The 19,878-nt window shown below is 34.0% G+C and overlaps 1 protein-coding gene across 2 annotated transcripts in view; it reads right to left on the bottom strand.

The window, feature by feature from the left end:
- Ca-beta (Calcium channel protein beta subunit) overlaps positions 1-15,275 on the bottom strand; it is a 326,360-nt gene extending 311,085 nt beyond the window's left edge. For both annotated transcript variants that reach the window (XM_017609750.1, XM_017609751.1), the window contains exon 1: positions 15,048-15,275. In XM_017609750.1, coding sequence (XP_017465239.1) covers positions 15,048-15,170 — 123 coding nt within the window. In that variant the 5' untranslated portion in view covers positions 15,171-15,275. The remainder of the gene's footprint in view (positions 1-15,047) is intronic.
- Positions 15,276-19,878: the final 4,603 nt, after the last annotated feature.

Below are 19,878 nucleotides of genomic sequence, written 5' to 3'. Positions count from 1 at the left end.
CATATATTTTTCTAGGCTCGTGGTATGTGACCACCGATTCTTTTATCCTATGTCAGTGTGGGCGTTTTCATAGTGGCCATGTCAATTCGTGTCTATACTGATATAATGGTTCGTGGCTTGAATAACTATTGATTACGTACATTCATCTGGCAATCCCCCCCATTTTGAAGTTTAGCTTTGACAGTGTTGTTATGTTTACATTTCTCATAATCGTTCTTATGTCTATTATTTGGCCAATAAAAATAATAGATCAATGTTTCTGACCATTTTTCATTACATAACAGGAGCAACGGGTAGTTAACTAATCGAGTCCTCAAATTCTATACATTGCATCTAGGCCTAGCGGCAGTATTATGTACAGATTTCATACGGTTCCATACCGCCAAAAGCAAATTTAAATCGTGTATAATAACAGCAATGTGCTTTAATGCGGCGCAAATGTTGATCACGTAGTAATTGGTAAAAAATAACATGATTTTTTTGCATACATCAATAACATATTTTAAATATATATTTTTTTTTATAATACGACATTTGCAAAATATTGCCTATTGGCACCAGGAATCAGTTTTTTTGCTCTCCAAAGTTATTAAAAAACACATAACTGTTTTTGTAGGCGCAGCGACGATTTTGTGATTCCGTGGTTTCGGTGAAAAGTTCTGAAGAGTCGTTTTCATTTGCATCGTCGAGAATTCCTTCGTCATAATCTGTGTGTGAATCCAGTCGACAAGTGTTGTGAAAAATGCATCACATTATTGTTATCTTCCCTGCTTCTGCTGGCTGTACCCGTAAATGATTCAAGCAAGGAAACTTTTCTTTAATGATGCCTGTAAAAATAGCTTCTCGATAAAAGTCTTAACCCTTTCGCTATTTTGATGCCATATGGCGTCATGCTTTTTTGAATACTCATAGATTTAATTGAGCTTATCTGAAATTATATTTGTATATGCAACGCTGTAATGGGAAGTTTTATAAACTATATTTTAATACGGTATTGTTATTTTTATCCATAGTAGATGAAAAATTTCAATTTTAAAACTTTACTGAAATATCGATTTTCTTCTGCTTAGAAAGGTTAGCATTAAAATATTTTATTTTACCAAATAACCCAATAAATTAAAAACAAATATATATGCTATAGTCTCCAAAATAACGTCAAATATTGCTAGAACTTGTAATTTAATTTAAAAAAGTGCTAATAAACGCGTGGTATATTTTAAATGTGTATGATGCCATATGGCATCAATAATATTTGAAGGAGCTGAAATCCGCACCAGCAAATAACGATATTTTTGTACTGGGAAATTGCAACTGGTAAATTTTTTAAATGAATTATTAAATCTATGCACGTTCCAACTTATTTTATTAAACTTTTGTGGTGTTATTTAATCTGATATGAATAAAATAAAATACCATATTAAAAAATCTTTGCATATTTTTTACACCAGTTAGTACAAATGATGCCATATGGCATCATTCCAAAAAACACTTTAGAATCGCATTTTGGAAAAAAAAATTAATTGAATGTTATTATATTATGTATTAAGGATCATTTAATAAAAAAATTGGATTTTAAAGCCCGAATCTAAAAGGATGTACCGAAAGGGTTAATTGGCTTATGTCTAAAATTCGTTCAAAACAATTTTCAATACCCTCCTTGTTTTTTTATGCGCTCTATTAAAAGGTTGTTCTTGTGGAGAGGTAGGATTGCTGCGCAATGGAGGAATTAGCCAATCGAATTAAGAATATGCACTGTCTCCTAAAATCACGGCATCAGGGAGTGGACGGAATCCATTTTCAAATCTGTGGAACAACCCAGAATTTCGCAAAACTCTGGCATCGTGCACGATCCCTGTCCAATTACAGTTTACGGCATAAATTTCAAAATTAGGTCCACAAACCATCATTGCATTTATTGAATGATTTCCGTACCGGTTAACAGATTGGTACTCATTAACCTTAGGGGCGTCTATGTTTATCATTGATCCATCAATGCACGCTGCGACTTGTGGAAATCCACCAATGTTGAAAAATTGTGTGACAATATTTTGGCGTAAATTCCGGCCAACAAATAGCCTCATCAATCAATTTGTTTATCACGGCAATTGACCAATTCCATGATATTGGCTACCATTACCTAACCAGTGCAGAGCCGCTCAATTTAAAAAAAAAAATGTCAATATGGCTACGAGATAGCCGAAAATTTTCTCCCACACCAATATCTAAACCGTAGTTGATTCGTTCTTTTGTGACACGCCTTATTTGCGGCTTTTTCGTGCTCTAGTAAATTTAATAGTTCGAATCTAGGCGTTTTGAGTGTAAAGATTTTATCAAAGCACATTTTAAAGCACTGGTTAATTCATTCAGATCGAATAAATTTAACTTATCACTGGTATAATAGGTAAAATTATTTTTAGCAAAATAATGCTTGAGTTAGCAAAAGTGATACAAAAAATTTTTGGCGCAACGAAATGCTAATATATTTTGATAATTTGCATAACTTGTTACTTGTCCGTAAGATCTTTTCGCTAAGCATTTCAAATTTTGATGCAATTCTTATCTATGATTGTGAGTGATATTCTACTTATCAATACTCATTTGAGTGACTATTCCTTATCATGTTGGTGAAACACACAACTTTTCGCAAGTTCGATAATTTGCTAAAATGCTAATGATAATTCGTTGGTGCAATATGGCCCTGGTTGACACTAATCTTCAGTTAACATCGTTATCGACGTCTTCGACTCCATGCATATAACACGGTGTCGGTAACGTCGACAGCGATGTCACTTCAGATTATTTTCAATTACTATGCTCTTACGTCTGCCACCCATATGGTGGTAAATATTACAGTCACCACAGTTAATTTTTTTTGTATATGTATTTATTTATTGAATCTTTCTTTCGAAACTAACAATAAGTTTTCAAATCTTACACACTACTATTAAATTTAAAATTTCTGCGGCAATGCTTAGAAATTTTTTATTTTTTCACACATATATATTTATTCCAGCTGTTGCGGCTGTCGGAATGGACAAGATTCCGAGCACCAGGATCGTTGGTTATCGTGCTGGTCAGGCGGTCTGAAAGTACGAGTTCCAGAGCAGCACTGCCTGGTCGGGTGGAAAGGACTAGTTTCCACGCCGCGCATTTTCTTCTCAATATTTAGATAGTTACAATCCAGTACAGTGATGCCAACTAGTGGGATTTCGACAATAATTTGGGATCTTCGGATCATAAAAGAGCGCGCGGGATTTTGCGTCTCATTATGGGATTTCTAGCTAAATACAATTTTTTTGGTTTAATTGCTTTTTTATTTGCTTTTCAGCCATTGTTACGTCTCTTTATTCAAACATATATGGGACATTCCAACGTGACGGGTGCACAGTGGTTCAGCTTGTGTGGAGCAACGGTCAAAACTCGTTTTCTCGGAAACTAAAAAATATTTCGTAATAAAATTTGGTACACTTGCTACTCTTTGTTCAGGCTAGGTTGGTAATGAAAAGGTGTGAAATCGGATCAACACTGTGCTTGCATTCCATATAATGGTATTTTTGGAAAAAACGAAAACTGCGATATTTAAGTAACTACTGCAGCCAAATTACTACACATTGATATATAGAGTGAACTTTAAGCAAAAAATTTAGTATTTCATAAATTTTTTTTAATGGGCGTGGTCAAGCCCAATTATCATAAAATATGTTTACCCGCCTAACCAAGTTCAACTAAACTTAGTACACTCAAAACTGTTAGCCCCATTCAAAAATTCTTTGTAAATTTTCACATCGGACAATAACTCCCATGTATTGGTATTTTCGAAATGTACGATTTCTACGATATTTTACCAAATAATAACGTTAAATTTCTTAGGTTTGTATTCTGAAAAATTCCCAACCATGGAAGGTCGAGTTCAAACTTAATCGGGAATCGCCCAACAGGATTCCCGTATTCGGTGAAGACATCCGAAGTTCACGAATCTTCGACTGAAATTTTCCGATCAGATCTGCCTGGCGTGTAGCCGACTCGGGTTTTAACTTTAACCGAGCGGTTCGATAACAATAATGTATCATTTGATGAAAACGACCCAGAGGTGTTAACACCTCATTCGCCTCCACTTCCCGATATGCTCTCTCACATATTTCCAACTCATTCATTGGGTGTTGGGCATGGGATTTTATCAACCATGGTTGGCCATCGTAAGCAGATATTTTACCATTGAGAGCGGCTATTTCGGTGTCGGTCCATTGAACCGGCGTTGGATAAAGGTTATATATCTCCCCTTTGATCTGTCGTTGTTCGTCTGTCAAATAAGTTGCATCGAGAATGGGAAACAATTCCATGTTCAAAGACTCAAATACCAAGTTGTAAATTCAGATTATTAAAAAAAATTCTACCAGCGGTAGACGTAAGGCCCGTACTATTATGGTCTGGGTTATAAGATGGCGGTGCTCGATTTAAAATGAATACCGCATTTACTTCAGTTTATTATTATTATTATTCTGTGATTGTGTCTAAGCCTAATCAGCGAAAACCGATGTTAGTTTTGAATATCCAATTTAAAAAAATAATGCCGCATATATCGATCACTATTTGAATATTGCTTTTAATCTAATTAGTTTAACAAAAAAATCACGCTCAATTGGTTGTATATCTCATGTGATTTTCGGTCCAAAATTTTGTTTAGTATTATACCGAACGTGGGCTGAAAATGGCGTTTAACGCACTAGCTCGAATCTTTTTATGGACCAAGTTGTTTGCTCCCGGGATGCAGCGAAGGCCTTGAATACTTGGGAGTATTTCCTGTATCTCCTTCGGTCCCTTCTGTCGCCAACAAGGTACGCAACAAAGATCAGGAATATCCACCGCCGAATTTACCGGAAGACCAAATCAGACTGAGAATATTCAACCAGTTTGAGAATGTTAAACGAGATTAATTTGATATGAGTTTCAAATTTTATTGGGAATGAATACCCAAAGAAATTACAAAAAAAAAATTAAGAAAAATTAATAGTATGGTTCAATTAATATTGACCGTGTTATCGGTTACGTTGCTTAAACTTATATCGAAAGACGAAATGAAAAATTATCGGTTCAAAAATCTTGACCGTCGATGTGTGGTGTTACTTGATTAAAAAAAATCAAATGATGTATTATGGAACGAATTTCCGTCATCCCTTGTCAAATTTGGTTTGGAGACAAACCGGTTTCGGCGTTGTGCCATCTTCAGTGTCATTTTTCGTTCTGCATAATTTTTGTTGGTTGCTCGTATTTATACTCCTTGTTAACTACCTCTTTCTTTTGTTAGGTACGTCTTTTTAGTTTTGCAGTGTTTGCGGTACTCAATAGGTAGATGAATTGTTTTGGCTCGTTTTTGACGGCAGGTAGAAGTCAGTGATTTTTACCCCCTTTGTTTTTGCAGTTGGTGTATTCCCTTCCATATCTGTACAGTAGATTTAGAGGTTCAAACAGTACGTCCGATACAGTATTTATTTGATCATTTATTATTTGTCCTTTGAAGGTCTTCTGTTTATATATTTCCATATTTTCTAATATATTCAATCTTTGTACATTATGTTTGTCTCCAAACCAAATTTGACAAGGGATGACGGAAATTCGTTCCTTAATACATCATACACCCACTCTGTCGGAAACAACAACAACCAAAAAAGAAAATCAATTAACTTGCTTTTCAGGATTGGCGAACTGAACTGAACGAGAATGGTTATGACTGCTGATCAATGGTGTTCGCATCGCAGATCGATCACCATTCACCCTCGCGGAAATAAATAATCAAATATGCACAAAAATTTTGATTGAAAACGAGCTCCAATAAAAATCAATTAAATCATGCCGTGTGAAGACTGAGGAGGATATTGATTTACAGTGATTATGAATTCAAAAGATAATTATTTGATTCAATTTCAATGATGGTTTATAATAGCGGAATTTCTAAAAGAAAAAATGTATCAAAAACCTATTAAACTCGAATATGTATGGTTCAACGACGTACAATTTTGTAACCAACAAAATGAGAAAAACGACTAAAAGATTTGAATTTTTCTTTAAATCTAATTTGATGATGTATTAAATTGATTCGATGATGGAATTGCTATATTANAAGATTTTAATTTTTCCTTAAATCTAATTTTATGATGTATTAAATTGATTCGATGATGAAATTGCTATATTACCTCAGCTGAGCACGCGGTTATTTTATGCCGGGCTTAAGTGTGGTTATGTTCAACAAAAACTTATTCTTTTTCACCCGTTTAGTTGGGCGCCAATGATTTGCTTGACCTCAGTTTGTCGGTTCAAGCAGGAATCTTTATTTACGGTTGATGGATAGCTCGTTTCCAATGGATGGTGGCAAGAAAGTGGCTGACTTACGTGTAATGATTTTGTATTACCGGCTTATGGTGACTCAATTGCTGTCAAATGAATAGTCCAGATTTGATGCTCACAACTTCTTTATTCTACGCAACAACATGGCTGGGGATTTGCCGGAAGGAATGTGAAGGCACCTTTTGCTTCTATTAACTCGATACAAGAAAAAATGCTTTTTACAGTCAGCCTTTTTCCTTATATTTGCTTGGACGCAGTCGATTTCACTTTCCCCTGAGCGGTGAGTATCGACTCCCCGAATGTCGCCAGCTTTTAATACAAGCTTTTAATACACTTTAATTACTTGGTTGTAATTCCGTTCTTGCGAGGGCTGATGAGTGTGGTTCGCTCCGTGTCCAATTCGGAAAAAAGGTCATATATTTTTCTAGCCTCGTGGTATGTGACCACCGATTATTTTATCGTTTGTCAGTGTGGGCGTTTCCATAGTGGCCATGTCAATTCGTGTATATACTGATATAATGGTTCGTGTCTTGAATAACTATTGGTTACGTATATTCATCTGGCAATCCCCCCCCCATTTTGAAGTTTAGCTTTGACAGTTTTGTTATGTTTACATTTCTCGTAATCGTTCTTATGTCTATTATTTGGCCAATAAAAATAATAGATCCATGTTTCTGACCATCTAGGCCTAACGGCAGTATTATGTACAGATTTCATACGGTTCCATACCGCCAAAAGCAAATTTAAATCGTGTATAAAAACAGAAATGTGCTTTATAGCGGCGTACTTTTATAAAATAAATAGATTTTTATTAAAAGGTTGTAGCTTTGGTTGGTTTAAGCAATATGTTAACTAAAAACAAGAAAATGAGTTCACATAAATAACTTTATTTGCATTGAATTCATGGGGTTTTTAAGCGAAATTAATATTTGTAGTACAAAAATTTACACAGTAACTCAAACAAGCGTTCACATGTTGATTTTATTTAAATATTCAAAATGATTCCGAAGTTAAAATCTTTATGCTAATTTTCCATAAAAGTAGTGTTCATGCTATCACCAAAACCTCACAAATTAAAATGTCAAACATTATAAAAAATCTAGGAAGCTTCAACAAACTTTCATCAAAATTTCTTACTTTTTAAGAAATTCATGTCCATATGGAAGAAAATGCGGAAGATCGTTCAGATATTAAATTTAAAAAATCAACCCGAACTTTCAACCTCTTGAAGCTTGCCCTTTATCATACTAAAATTTCATAACCTATAAAACTGCTAATTTTCTAAAAACACAGATTGAGGAGTTAGAAGTTTTGATGAATATTTGTTGGAAAGTTTAAAACTTTAATTTATATGGCTTTAGTGATGCATGCTGCAATTTGGTAGCATATTTTGGTAAAAATACAACTTTCGTTACATCCAACCAGTTCGAATGCTTGCTGTGCACGTTTCTTTTACCCTAAGAGCCTCTTTCCAAAACCGTCGAAGCCTTTTACATATATTTTTGACGCGCAAATCAATAGTATTCACATTTTCTAAATCTGGAAATGACTCTAGTAGATGTCCCAAAACTTTCTCAAAAGGAACAGAATTTTGAATTACCTGTTAGTTAATAAAAAAAGTAATTCATTTTTTTAACAAATTTTTAGTTGTTTAAAAAACTAATTTAAATTTACGGCAAAATTTCTTGTGGAGTTATTTCTTTCCATCTAAGTAGTACACATTATCAATATGAACCAAATCGGACCATAAATACGGGTTTTCAAATATCTCACGCCACCTAGCGGATTAATTCATCTTTGATATTACATTGTCATCGGGTTCTGAGCTAAGTTTGCAGCATTGTGTACAAATAACAAGTGAGATATGCTAGCAATAGACGTCTTTCTGAGCCACAGCTGACATCATCTGTTTTTTAGAGTTGCTTTTTTTGGTCAAAACAGTGCTTTTTTCCCTGGGTTGCATCTAATAATCTCATAGAACTTAGTATTTACTGTTAAAATGGTAACATATGTGCCCAAAAACTTCAAAAATATTAAGTGATTGTTTTATAAAAATGCAATTTATAAAATTTCGTTTTAATTCCGACACTGGAAATATTGTTATTATAAAGTTTTACACACATTTTTAAAGACTTTTAAAACTTTTAAAAAGTGCTGCAGAATGCAACAATGTGCTTGAATTTGTTTGTATCTTCGTTAGCATATTCGTGTGCAGACTGGAAAAATGCCGAAAATTTTCATCCGAATTGTAAGTTTGCTTCGATTTTTCTTTTATTTTTATTTAAATAAATTGAAATTAGCTATTTTGCAGCAATTACCCAGCTGGGAAAATCCACATGCCGTACTAATCGAACTGCTGCGGTAAATATTATAGGCGCTATTATGCATGGCGACTGCTAGTCGATGGGCAGCTCTACTAAAATTCGGATTTCGTATAGCAACTGGAACTGGACGGTCGGCTACCTAGTCTATTAGCGTAAATTTTTGTTCACATCGCTCTCTTGATGTTGGCCGTATTATTTTTGATGATTTTAGAGAAGCATACTATTGGCTGCAAGTGAACACACCAGAGGTGAGTTGAACCGGTATGGTTTTGTTTGTTCAATGAAGCTTTCACATGTAGTCTGTTCCAATAGCAGTCCGGTTTACAGGATTTAGTCAGAACTTACAGGAAGTCGTTCCTATTGACATAAANATGTAAACAAACCGACTGACGTTTTTACAGGAAATAGTGCTTTTTGCGTTCCTATGCACTTCTGCATCTGTTCTCCTTTTACTCTCATTTGAGAGAGTAAAATTGTAGTTTGACAGTTCCACAGGTTTTAGTCCGAAGTTCAAAGGAACAGACTAATGATGAACACTTGAAATTCTTGATAGGAAGAGTATGCAACCTAAATGAGTATTATTAACTAGCTGACTGCGTGTTTATATTAAAGTTTTTTTTACTCTTTGGTCTATTATGGCGCTAAATTTATGGCAATATTGTGTATGGCCACTGATAGCCGATGGGCAACCGTATACTAAAATTCGTATTACGTATGGCTACTGGCTACTGAATGTCGGCTACTGAGTCAAGTAACGGAATTTTCTGTTTCCCGCTATCGATGATTTTGTTATTTGTTCACATAAATTGTTCAACACATTGGAGCAAAGTCGCCAATTACTTGGAAAAGTTCATGTCAAAAAAGTAAATACGGATATTTTCTGTGCTTTTCTGTATACTGAGATTAATCGCTATACATAATACAAATTACGATACTTGTAGCCATGGCTACTAGACCAGCAATTAGACCCCAGTCGTCATACATAATAGGACCATTAATTTGTTCTTTCGTTTAGCAAGAGTAATGTCTTGGTGGGATTATGGCTATCAAATAACTGTAATGGCTAATCGTACTATTCTAGTAGATAACAATACCTGGAATAACACTCCTGGAATAACACTCATATATCATGTGATGGCTTCTGAGGAGAAATTAGATGTCGATTATGTGCTCGTTATCTTTGATAGTCCAACTTGTTATTCATTTGATGATATAAACAAATTCTTGTGGATATAGGGTTGCCAGATTTTTTTATGCACGAAATCAGTACGTTAGACTTTTTCATGCTAAAAAAACTAGTACTTTTCAGTACACTTTTTTATAAAGCAAAATTATGAAAGTAATGTTATGAATGTTATGTTATGTCGGCCGCTGTGGTGTAGTGGTAAGCAGTGCGCGCTTCCACTCCACAATGCCTGGGTTCAAACCCTGGTCAAAGCAACATCGCAAAAATATAGAAAAAAGGTTTTTTCTTAACAGCGGTCGTCCCTCGGCAGGCAATGGCAAACCTCCGAGTGTATTTCTGCCATGAAAAACAGCTTCTCATAAAAATACAATCGCCGTTCGGAGTCGGCGTAAAACTGTAGGTCCCTCCGCTTTGTGTGACAACATCAAGGCGCACGCCACAAATCGGAGGAGAAGCTCGGCCAAACACTAACATATGTGTAAGCGCCAATCTATTATTATTATTATTAATGTTATGAATGCTTTAAAACGCCAGAGTACTTGTTTTTAACAATATTTTGGTATAAATAAAATATAGTTCATAAAAGCAAAAAGTGTTATTCATTTTAACATGAGTGTATACAGAAGACATAAATTATTTTATATTTATGACATATTTGACTAGCAATAATGAGATGGTTCAATCTTCAGTAAATAGTCCAAGAACTCTATACATTTCATTTTAAATTACTTTTAATTTGATTTTCACTTTAAAAAATTTTAATTAGAAACCGGTTTCTCTCTTTGCGTCAGGAATCAAAAAAAAAATACATGCTTTTTCAAACTGTGGAAGAGTACCACTATCTAAGGACTGCATCTATATCAGTGTGTCCAGATTTGGCGCCAATTCGGCGATTTTTTTTTTTGATATTTGCGCGTAAATATTTTGGAAATCGCCATTGGCGATTATTGGCGATTTTTTCTCTTCAAGTACATTTTTTCCAATTATAAAAATATACAAAACTTAGTTTCCACGATAATTTTACAGAAGAGGCTAATAAACCTGAACTGCGTGATAAACTTGACTTAATAAGCATACTAAAAGACTGCCAAAATTTTTTATCACTCTAATCGAACAACTTTTGAAACGATTACCTAGTCAATTAAATACTTTTAAAAAAGCTTTGATTTTGTCACCAGAAAAGTCTTTGAATCAAAGAGTGCGAGTTTCAGGGACCTGCCAATACACTGTCTGAAATAACTGAATATCTAAAGCTTTTAACTTTCCCATGGAATAACTTTTTTCAGAACGGCATTCCTTCTGACTGAAGAATTTTGGATAATTGCTTACGGAGTGAAAACCGCAACAGGCAATAAAATGTTTGGAAATATAAATAACGTAGCCTTCATATTATTATCCTTGCCGCACTCAAATGCTTTTGTTGAGCGCGCTTTTTTCTGTAATGAATTCAACCAAAACTAAGATTCGAAATAGGATGAGGTTGGAAAGCCTTAATTCAGTAGTTCGAATAAAATGTTATATGAAGGCTAATAGTTTCTGCTGCAAAACGTTTCCAATATCAAACAGTATAGGGTGCAAATGGCCTAGCATCATTGCATTGCAAATTTGTATTGCAAATTATTTGCAATACACAAACAAAATACACGCATTTGCATTTGTCATGGCTTGGCAAATTTGCAATACCGAAAATCCATAGCATAAAAATGCTATGCATTGCAACTCTGGTTGACATTTCTATCAGCTGATTAAATTCATAAACAAAACCAAAGCTGATGCACAAAAATTGTTTTGCAAAAGCTTTACCATGACAGTTTAATAAAGGTCGGTCACAATCCATTGCATATTTCTGCAATTGCATAAATTTGTCAGCTCTTATGCACCGAATCGCGAATAGCCCTTACGTTATCAAGGCTCAATATATGACAACACAAATGTAAATGATTCAGACACTATAGGCGATTTTGAAGAAATTGTGGAAATAGCTGATCGCGCCTTATTATAGGTTGTTATTTTATCTTTTAGCGCCGAGCGCTTAAAAGGAGATTATGCAATTAATCAATTAGTATGAGTTATAATAAATTTAATAATTGCGCGGTCCTATTGGAAAATGTGTTGATACAAATATTTTTAAAAAGTATGCGTATTTAAAAAAAAATTATATATTATATAAGTGATTTGTGTTATTTATTATTACCCTGGAGGTATTATATTCGTTTTTTTTTAACTATATTATAACAAGATCTCATTTTTAAAATAAAAGATATGTTAAGTCAATTTCATTAAATTTATTAAAAAAAAAAATTGGCGATTTTTAGGAATTTTTCAGAAATGGCGCTTTTTTAAACAATCTGGACACACTGATCTATATTTCCTCAGGGCTTAAATAAATTTTTTCAACTTCGCAAAAACTTTGATAGACTAAGAATCAGCTACAAAGAATATCTAACTCTATGTCTTGTATGCAAAGCTCATTTACAATGTGAGTAAATTTTGAAAAAATAATTGTTAGTTATAGGCAAAAGCCATTCGAATATTAAAATTTGCTGTTATTAACACTCGACAAAAATGTCAGCCCCATTTTTAAATAATTTAAGCTCCATCATATTATCGCAACTGGTACGTAACGAAATTGAAAATTCAGTACAAATCAGTACAAATTTTGAAAAATCAGGACATTAGCGTACTGATTGAAGAAATTAATAAAATCAGTACAAGAATTGAAAAATCAGTACTGTACTGATAAAATCAGTACGTCTGGCAACCGTATGTGGATAGTACGCATAGGTGGTAGTACGTTTCGCGGCGCATACATCAAATAATGTGTTTATTATGCCGCCAATGGCGAATTCCGCCAAGGAGGGTTCGCCAACACTACTCAATTGGCTTATGTAAAAGATGTACACTGAAGGTGGTAAGACGCCAGGTTACGATTGTGTACAAACTACCGAAATTGGTTAAAAGATTTCGAGCTAGATGTTTTGGAGAAAGCCTACACCACAGAACAGTAATGGTATAGCCAGTGAAGGTACATTTATAGTATTTAGAAATAAAAAAAAAGAACCTGAGTCTTGCGATAGTTTTGTATAATTGTTTTGGAATTGAAGTAACTAAAAGTGGTACTTTATTTATTTTGAAATGTAATGTGTTTTCTCGAAACATATTAAATCTGTGAGCTATGCACATATGTAGATGCTGCGCGATTTTCAGGTTTTTACATGTTGCAATTATACTTTTATTGTGCATTCTCTAAATGGCAGATAAAGTATGACTGTTTTGCCCTACAATATAAGTAATGTGAATTTTAATAGGGCTTTCCAATCAAGATGTTCTTTGTAATTTTATAATGTAAAAGGCGCAAGTTTAATTATCAATGCATTATAATGCATTAAATGAATATTAGATCAGCAATCAATCACTATCTTGGTCGTCGGCGCTCTATATACCATTAAGTTTAAAACAATTATTGTTTAAGTTACATATTTCATTTACACCTTTTAAAATATAAATAGGAAAAGACTAATAGCACTAAAGAGATGCAGTCCAAACATGGCCAATTAGATATGTTGAAATGAATGAAAAAATACAAATTTTCGAAGACAAAAGGTATGTAAATTGTTTGTTTGTCTTGTACTGGAGGATTTTATTCGATGCGGTTGTGTGGTTGGAATGATCGAACCTTTTAAGTTTTTTTTGCTTCTGTAAAATTAAAAATTTGCTGGTTAGGGACTTTGTGAATTGAAGTAACGATATGTATATACGCGTAAAAAATACGACTATTGTCAACTCCAAGAGCAGAGGGTCCGCTTGAACAATAAGAGTGGCTAAATTGTATCAATGCATAGAGCTTAAAGGGTAATTAGTGGAGACTTAGCATAATTTAACTTACGTTTATTGAGTATAAATTATAAGATTTCTTAAATTCAACTTCGAAAAAAAGGCTGAAGCATGTTCCCCATATAACAGTTTTAAAATACGTAAAATCCACACTAACCACATTGATAAAACAAAGGTAAAATGGAATATTTAAAATAAATTCATAATTATTCATAATTATTTTCCATGGGCCAAGGTTAAAAATTCAATGCTATTGGGTTTGGAGCTTTTTGGCCAGTTATATTAAATAAAACAAGTGTTTACTTCTTCTCCTACGCGTTTCGACGCATATTCGCGTCTTCTTCAGGGAGTCTATATATTTATAAATACGAAAAACATAATAACTAATAATTATTACAAGGAGTAAATAAGACAATACAAAATAATTTTACACTAATTACACCTACATTAATATTAATAAATTAATTTATGTTGTGATAATTTTATTGCTTAATATTAAAGTAAGTGTAATTAGTGTAAAATTATTTTGTATTGTCTTATTTGCTCCTTATAATAATTATTCGTTATTATTATGATTTTCGTATTTATAAATATATAGACTCCCTGAAGAAGACGCGAATATGCGTCGAAACGCGTAGGAGAAGAAGTAAATACTTGTTTTATTTAATGTAACCAGCCAAAAACTCAAACCCAATAGCATTAAAACGATTCATATTTATATTCTAATAAATATTGTTTTTTTATTGAAAGTATTTAATTTTAATATAATGTAGTGGGTAATTGGTTATTACTGTTCCACACCACCAATTTTTTAGGGTGTTCGGTTTCCCAGGAGGCATATTTTCACCCATATAAAATAAATATTATTTACATTACATTTTCTACTTTCCAAAAATTTCCAATGCCGCTGATTGCTGCAAGGATTATTTAGCGGATTGGAGCACAATTTACACAATATATGCACATACATATTATCATTTCACAGATCTCAGGGTCATCTTAGAAATACTTCATCAAAATTATTTAAAAAAGTAGGAATTACTTTTATTTATAACGTTAATGCGCTATATAACCCAATCTGATAAGTATATTTCCCTTAAAGTTAACCCATTTTATTTACTCACCCTTTGTCTTTCGTGAAAATATATATTTTGTTTAAAACTTTCAGACATGTGCATATATTTTAAAATTGTTGCTTTTTTCTGTCTCCTTTTAAGGCTTAATTTCATGGTGTCGAAAAAAAATTTTACAATCATTCCTGAAATACTCTCATAGTAGAAATTTTAAATCACTTCTAATAAATAAAACTTTTTTGTGATACGGTCAAAATTTATGTACATATATGTGGTTGATATTCTTACCTGCGTAAATAACTTATTATATCCGCTTTGACAGCTAGAGTGACCAAGGCCAAACCTTGGTTCTCGGCCAGTTCCTGCAGCCGACGGAGCATCTGACGAATGTGAATGTCCTCTTTGCACCATAGGCCTATCGGCCCTATAATCCTCTTCGAAAGATATTTTGATTATTTAGGTCTTAAACACGGAGACGAACACAATTTAGCAGTTTTTGTAGTTAACTACTTTTCAAAACAAATCCGCATTTACAGACACACACACACACATATATATATATATTTACATTATGTATATACATATATGTATATATATATATATAGTAAACATGTTATTTAGTCAAGTTGAGTAAACGTTGAAACTTCTTTCAATAAATCAACCAAAATACAAATAAATACTTGCTTGGTACACTAGAGCACGTCTTTTATTAAACTTATTTCAGATCTTGTTGCAATTAATAGACATGCGCTTAGTTTTAAATTAAAAGAAAATGTATGCTCTAATAAAAAACATTTATAACCTGATCTATCAACAATACCTATAATTAACGATAATAAAGTCTATGTAAAGTGTATGAATCACTAAAAAATCCTCTTGACAATTTTTAAAATCCAATTGACTATTCTAAAATCCTATTAACGTTTTCTAAAATCCTATTGACTATTCTAAAATCCAACTGACCCATTCTAAAACCCAATTAACTATTCTAAAATCCAATTAACGTTTTCCAAACTATAATTGACTACTCTAAAATTCAAATGACCCATTCTAAAATCAATTGCCTATTCTATCGTCCAATTCAACTGGAATGGTGTAGATTGGGCCAAAGTCCAAATCTACACCACATTTGCAAATGCCCAACCGTCTGACTTTAAGCAATATATGAAATTATTGAATATAAGTAGCTGCAAAATGAAGTTAGACTATACCTTTTACCCGCTTTTCTGATTTTGTTACAAAATCTTTAAGCCCTTTTTAAAGAAAAACTGACAAATATTTCTGCGCAATTGCTCATATCCATACATACATGCATGTGGACGTGTATATTTCCTACCAAGAATTGAAAATAAACTGCCAAACGAGAGCTAACTCGCACTGCCTTCAGTGGTAGAGCTGTAAAATGCTGACTTTGTATCACGCTTGACAGAAGAATTTACTTTTAAATTGCAAAGTCAGAATTAACACCAGTGATGACAAATAAGACCCAGAAGGGTTCTAACATCACAAAGTTGTTTTTAAGAAAATTCCAGATAGAGCCTATTGAATACAACACAAGCTACTTGTAGAAAAACTCGAGCAAAGTTCATACTGTGAGTGTATAAGGCCCGTCCACATAGAACTTTGGCGTTGCGTTGGCGTTGGCGTCGCTTCAACAGCTGACTATGAATACATTAATTCAAATGCAGCCGTCCACATAGTCAAAATTCGACAACGCTCATGCCAACACGAAATAACAGATGGCCAACTCTCAACTTGTCGCGTGCGTCGCTCGTCAGCTGTTGCAAATAAATAAAATTATGTGAAATATTTTTCCTTTTTAATCAAGTGCGGACAAGAAATATCGCTTTTAGTGCAATTATTGATAAGAAATATTAATTTATCTGTCATTAGTATGTTAATTTAGTGGCCCAAGCATTCGCTGCCAAGCGTTCATTGTAGCAAGCATACTTTTAACGTGTGCTCTGTCAAACCACCGCCAACGCCAAAGCCAACGCGAAAGTTCTATGTGGACCGGCGTAAAAACTTACTTGTGGAACGCGTATGTGTAGCTGGAAGTTACTTCGAGTAGATTGTGGAACAAACCTATTATCGCAACAGGTACGTAACGACCCGGCGATATGGCCATAAAACGATTGATATTTTTTTTTTATTAATTTCTTGGGCATATCAAACATTATCTGAAACATGTCCACTATAATTAAATTATCTCCTTACTTTTTACAGTACAGTTTAAGGAAGTTACAACGTTATGTAAAAACCTCAGAAAATCATAAAAATTTTTGTTTGAATTGAAAATTCAGTACAAATCAGTATAAATTTTGAAAAATCAGGACACTAGCGTACTGATTGAGGAAATAAATAAAATCAGTACAAGAGTTGAAAAATCAGTACTGTACTGATAAAATCAGTACGTCTGGCAACCGTGTTGTTGTCAATTCTATCATGCATTTAGGGATGCGCGATACCGATACGATATTCAATATATCAATATCGTTGTTGAGAATATCGGTTATTTTATATCGATATCAAAAGTTGCGATACGGTATCGGTACGATATTTTGTTTCGATATCTGAAATATCGGATGCTATTTTCCCGATTTCTGGCAACTCAGCTTTTGCTCTTTTCTTTCTTATTCCTTTTGCTCGTGCATGTTATCCCCAAAGTTTCATTCTCATCCAAAGTGATTTTAAAGTTAAAACTGCATTTAAAATACTCAGAAATCTCTCATGTTCATAAAATTTTTTGAACATAATTTGAAAATATACGTGCTTAGTGATTTTATTTGGTAATTACGAGCATTTTCATAGTTCCATTTTCAACCATGAATATGTCGGGGAAATGTGTACATAAATACATGCAGATACATTTTTATTTCTAGGAAAAAGTTTAAAACTGTAGTTCCGCAGATTTTACTAAAATGTTTGTATTTGCTTGAACAATACATACGCAAATACTTTTAGTAAAGCAAAATATTTATTCAAGCCAGATAATGTTACCCTACCTATACTCTGGATTTCAGCCCCCAGAGCCGCATTCCGTCATCGAAAGTGTTACCGAAATCATGGCTCCAAAAAGTGCAGCGTGGAGAGATTTCCAAAGATTAAAAGATAGAAAATCGAAATGCAAAACTTACCAGAAAATTGTTGCGTACTCTGGAGGGACAACAAATTTGTTTGTACACTTGAAAAATTATCATTCCACAGAAAACAAGACGGTAAGTTACCAGGGTATAAATAACAGTGAATATGTTAGGACTAAATACAAATAAATATATTTTCATCAGCTCGCTTAAAACAACTACTCAGAAGGAGGATCGCAGCAATTGAGTTTCGAATCGCAATACAGAGTAAACCCCCTAGACTTGCTTGTGAGGAGGGGAAAATCAAAGTTGTTGAACTCTGGTTAATATTTTTCAAAATAATTAAAGTGTATCTTATCCACAGTAACTTCGTGATATAAATTTATGCTTATTCGTATTTTTTTGGTAGTTTTGCGTATATGTATTTGGCGTTTGTAAATTAAAAAAAAAAAAAAACAACGAAACGAAAACGAAATATACGCAAAACTGCTAACTAACAAAGCAACGAGGTCGGTGTGAATCGATATTGCCGATATTCAATATATCGATATTATTTTAGTAGATATATCGGTATCGAATATCGTCAATTTGGAATATCGCGATACCGATATCAAATTTTCATTGCTGATACGCATCCCTACATGCATTTGCTTTCTCATATAGTTTCAGGCAGGCTCTGCCTAAACTATGTATTGTAACGAAGCGTTTTCCTGTGAAGGCCCCGACGCTTCTGTTTCACGGTGGGCGGTGTAGTGGCGGCGCTCCACCTTCAAATAGCCAAGCCTTGTGCGACAGTCCCGCGTACACGTCAAGGACCATTTGTTGGTGGTTGGGCGTTCACTACAACAACTCCGCTACTGACGCTTAGCTGTAGGCGCCGTCGGTATGCCGCACGGCCCTAGGTCGGCGCTCTGTTCCTGGGTGGCGTCGGCGTTTCCGTGACACGGCTTCACGGTAGGGATGCAAAAAAAACATCGATGCATCGGATACATCGATGTTTGCTATTCGATATATCGAGTAAGACCGATGTTTTAGACCTTCCGATATACATCGCTACATCGATGTATTTTTATTCGATGCATCGACTTTTGTGTGCAATGTATACTGTACATACTAAGATTATTTTGTATGCTTCCAAGCTCTTCGCTCTAGTAACTATTTTAAATGTGGATTTTTCACTAATTATGCACTATTAGAATATACATTCTATTAATATTATTAATTAATCCCAACGGCTTTTTACCCTCCATTCCCGCCCAAGCGACACGAGGGGCGCAGTCCGCATGACGTACGGAACCTTTTTTTTTTAGTTTTTTGGTGCCGAGTAGTGGAAACAGGAGTTTGTTAAGTGTCGAGATCTAAAACTATTCAGCTACAGAATCAAATTCATCAGCTGATTGGATATGCTAAGATAGTATTTAAATTATTGAGAGTGGAAATAACAGTTTTCTTTATAGTAAAAATCGAGTCCGATACGTCAAACGTGCTCGAATGACAGTTAAAATCTTGACATATACCACGAAATGATTCGTTTAGTTCAAAATTAGTTTTGCATGGCTTTAAAAATAGAGGTCGGCCAGGAGGGCCGGGCTATTAATCAAGCCTGTCATTAATTTTACGATAAATATTATACCTAGCATTTCTCTACGACTTGCGAGTGTAGGCAAATTTATAAGCTTTAGGGCCGTTTTCTCATCTAACCTTTAGTTTACCGGCCACTTTATCGTCTCGATATACGAGTTTTCGTTTTCTCATCAGCGCATTAATTTCTCGAATCGATAAACTGTTGCTCACCCGATGCAACCTTTAAAATTTGTTACCAACTTTAAAGTTTGGTTTGGTTTTGGTTCATGAGTCTTATATATATTAGATATTTCAACCAAGGTTTTGGTTTTTGCTAACAGTTGCTCTTGCTCTATATTTGCTTATGTTGCATAGCCAACCTTTGAAATTTTATGACGAATGTAGTGAAGTTTCACTCTCGGAAATGTAGTGAAGTCTCACTATACGGAATAACAAATTTATTTTTACCGGCA

The sequence above is a fragment of the Rhagoletis zephyria genome, unplaced genomic scaffold, assembly GCF_001687245.7.
Source record: "Rhagoletis zephyria isolate East Lansing unplaced genomic scaffold, Rhagoletis_zephyria_1.1 Rzeph_scaffold_00252, whole genome shotgun sequence".
NCBI classification, from domain to species: Eukaryota; Metazoa; Arthropoda; class Insecta; order Diptera; family Tephritidae; genus Rhagoletis; species Rhagoletis zephyria.
This window is presented reverse-complemented; position numbering and strand designations above follow the sequence as displayed.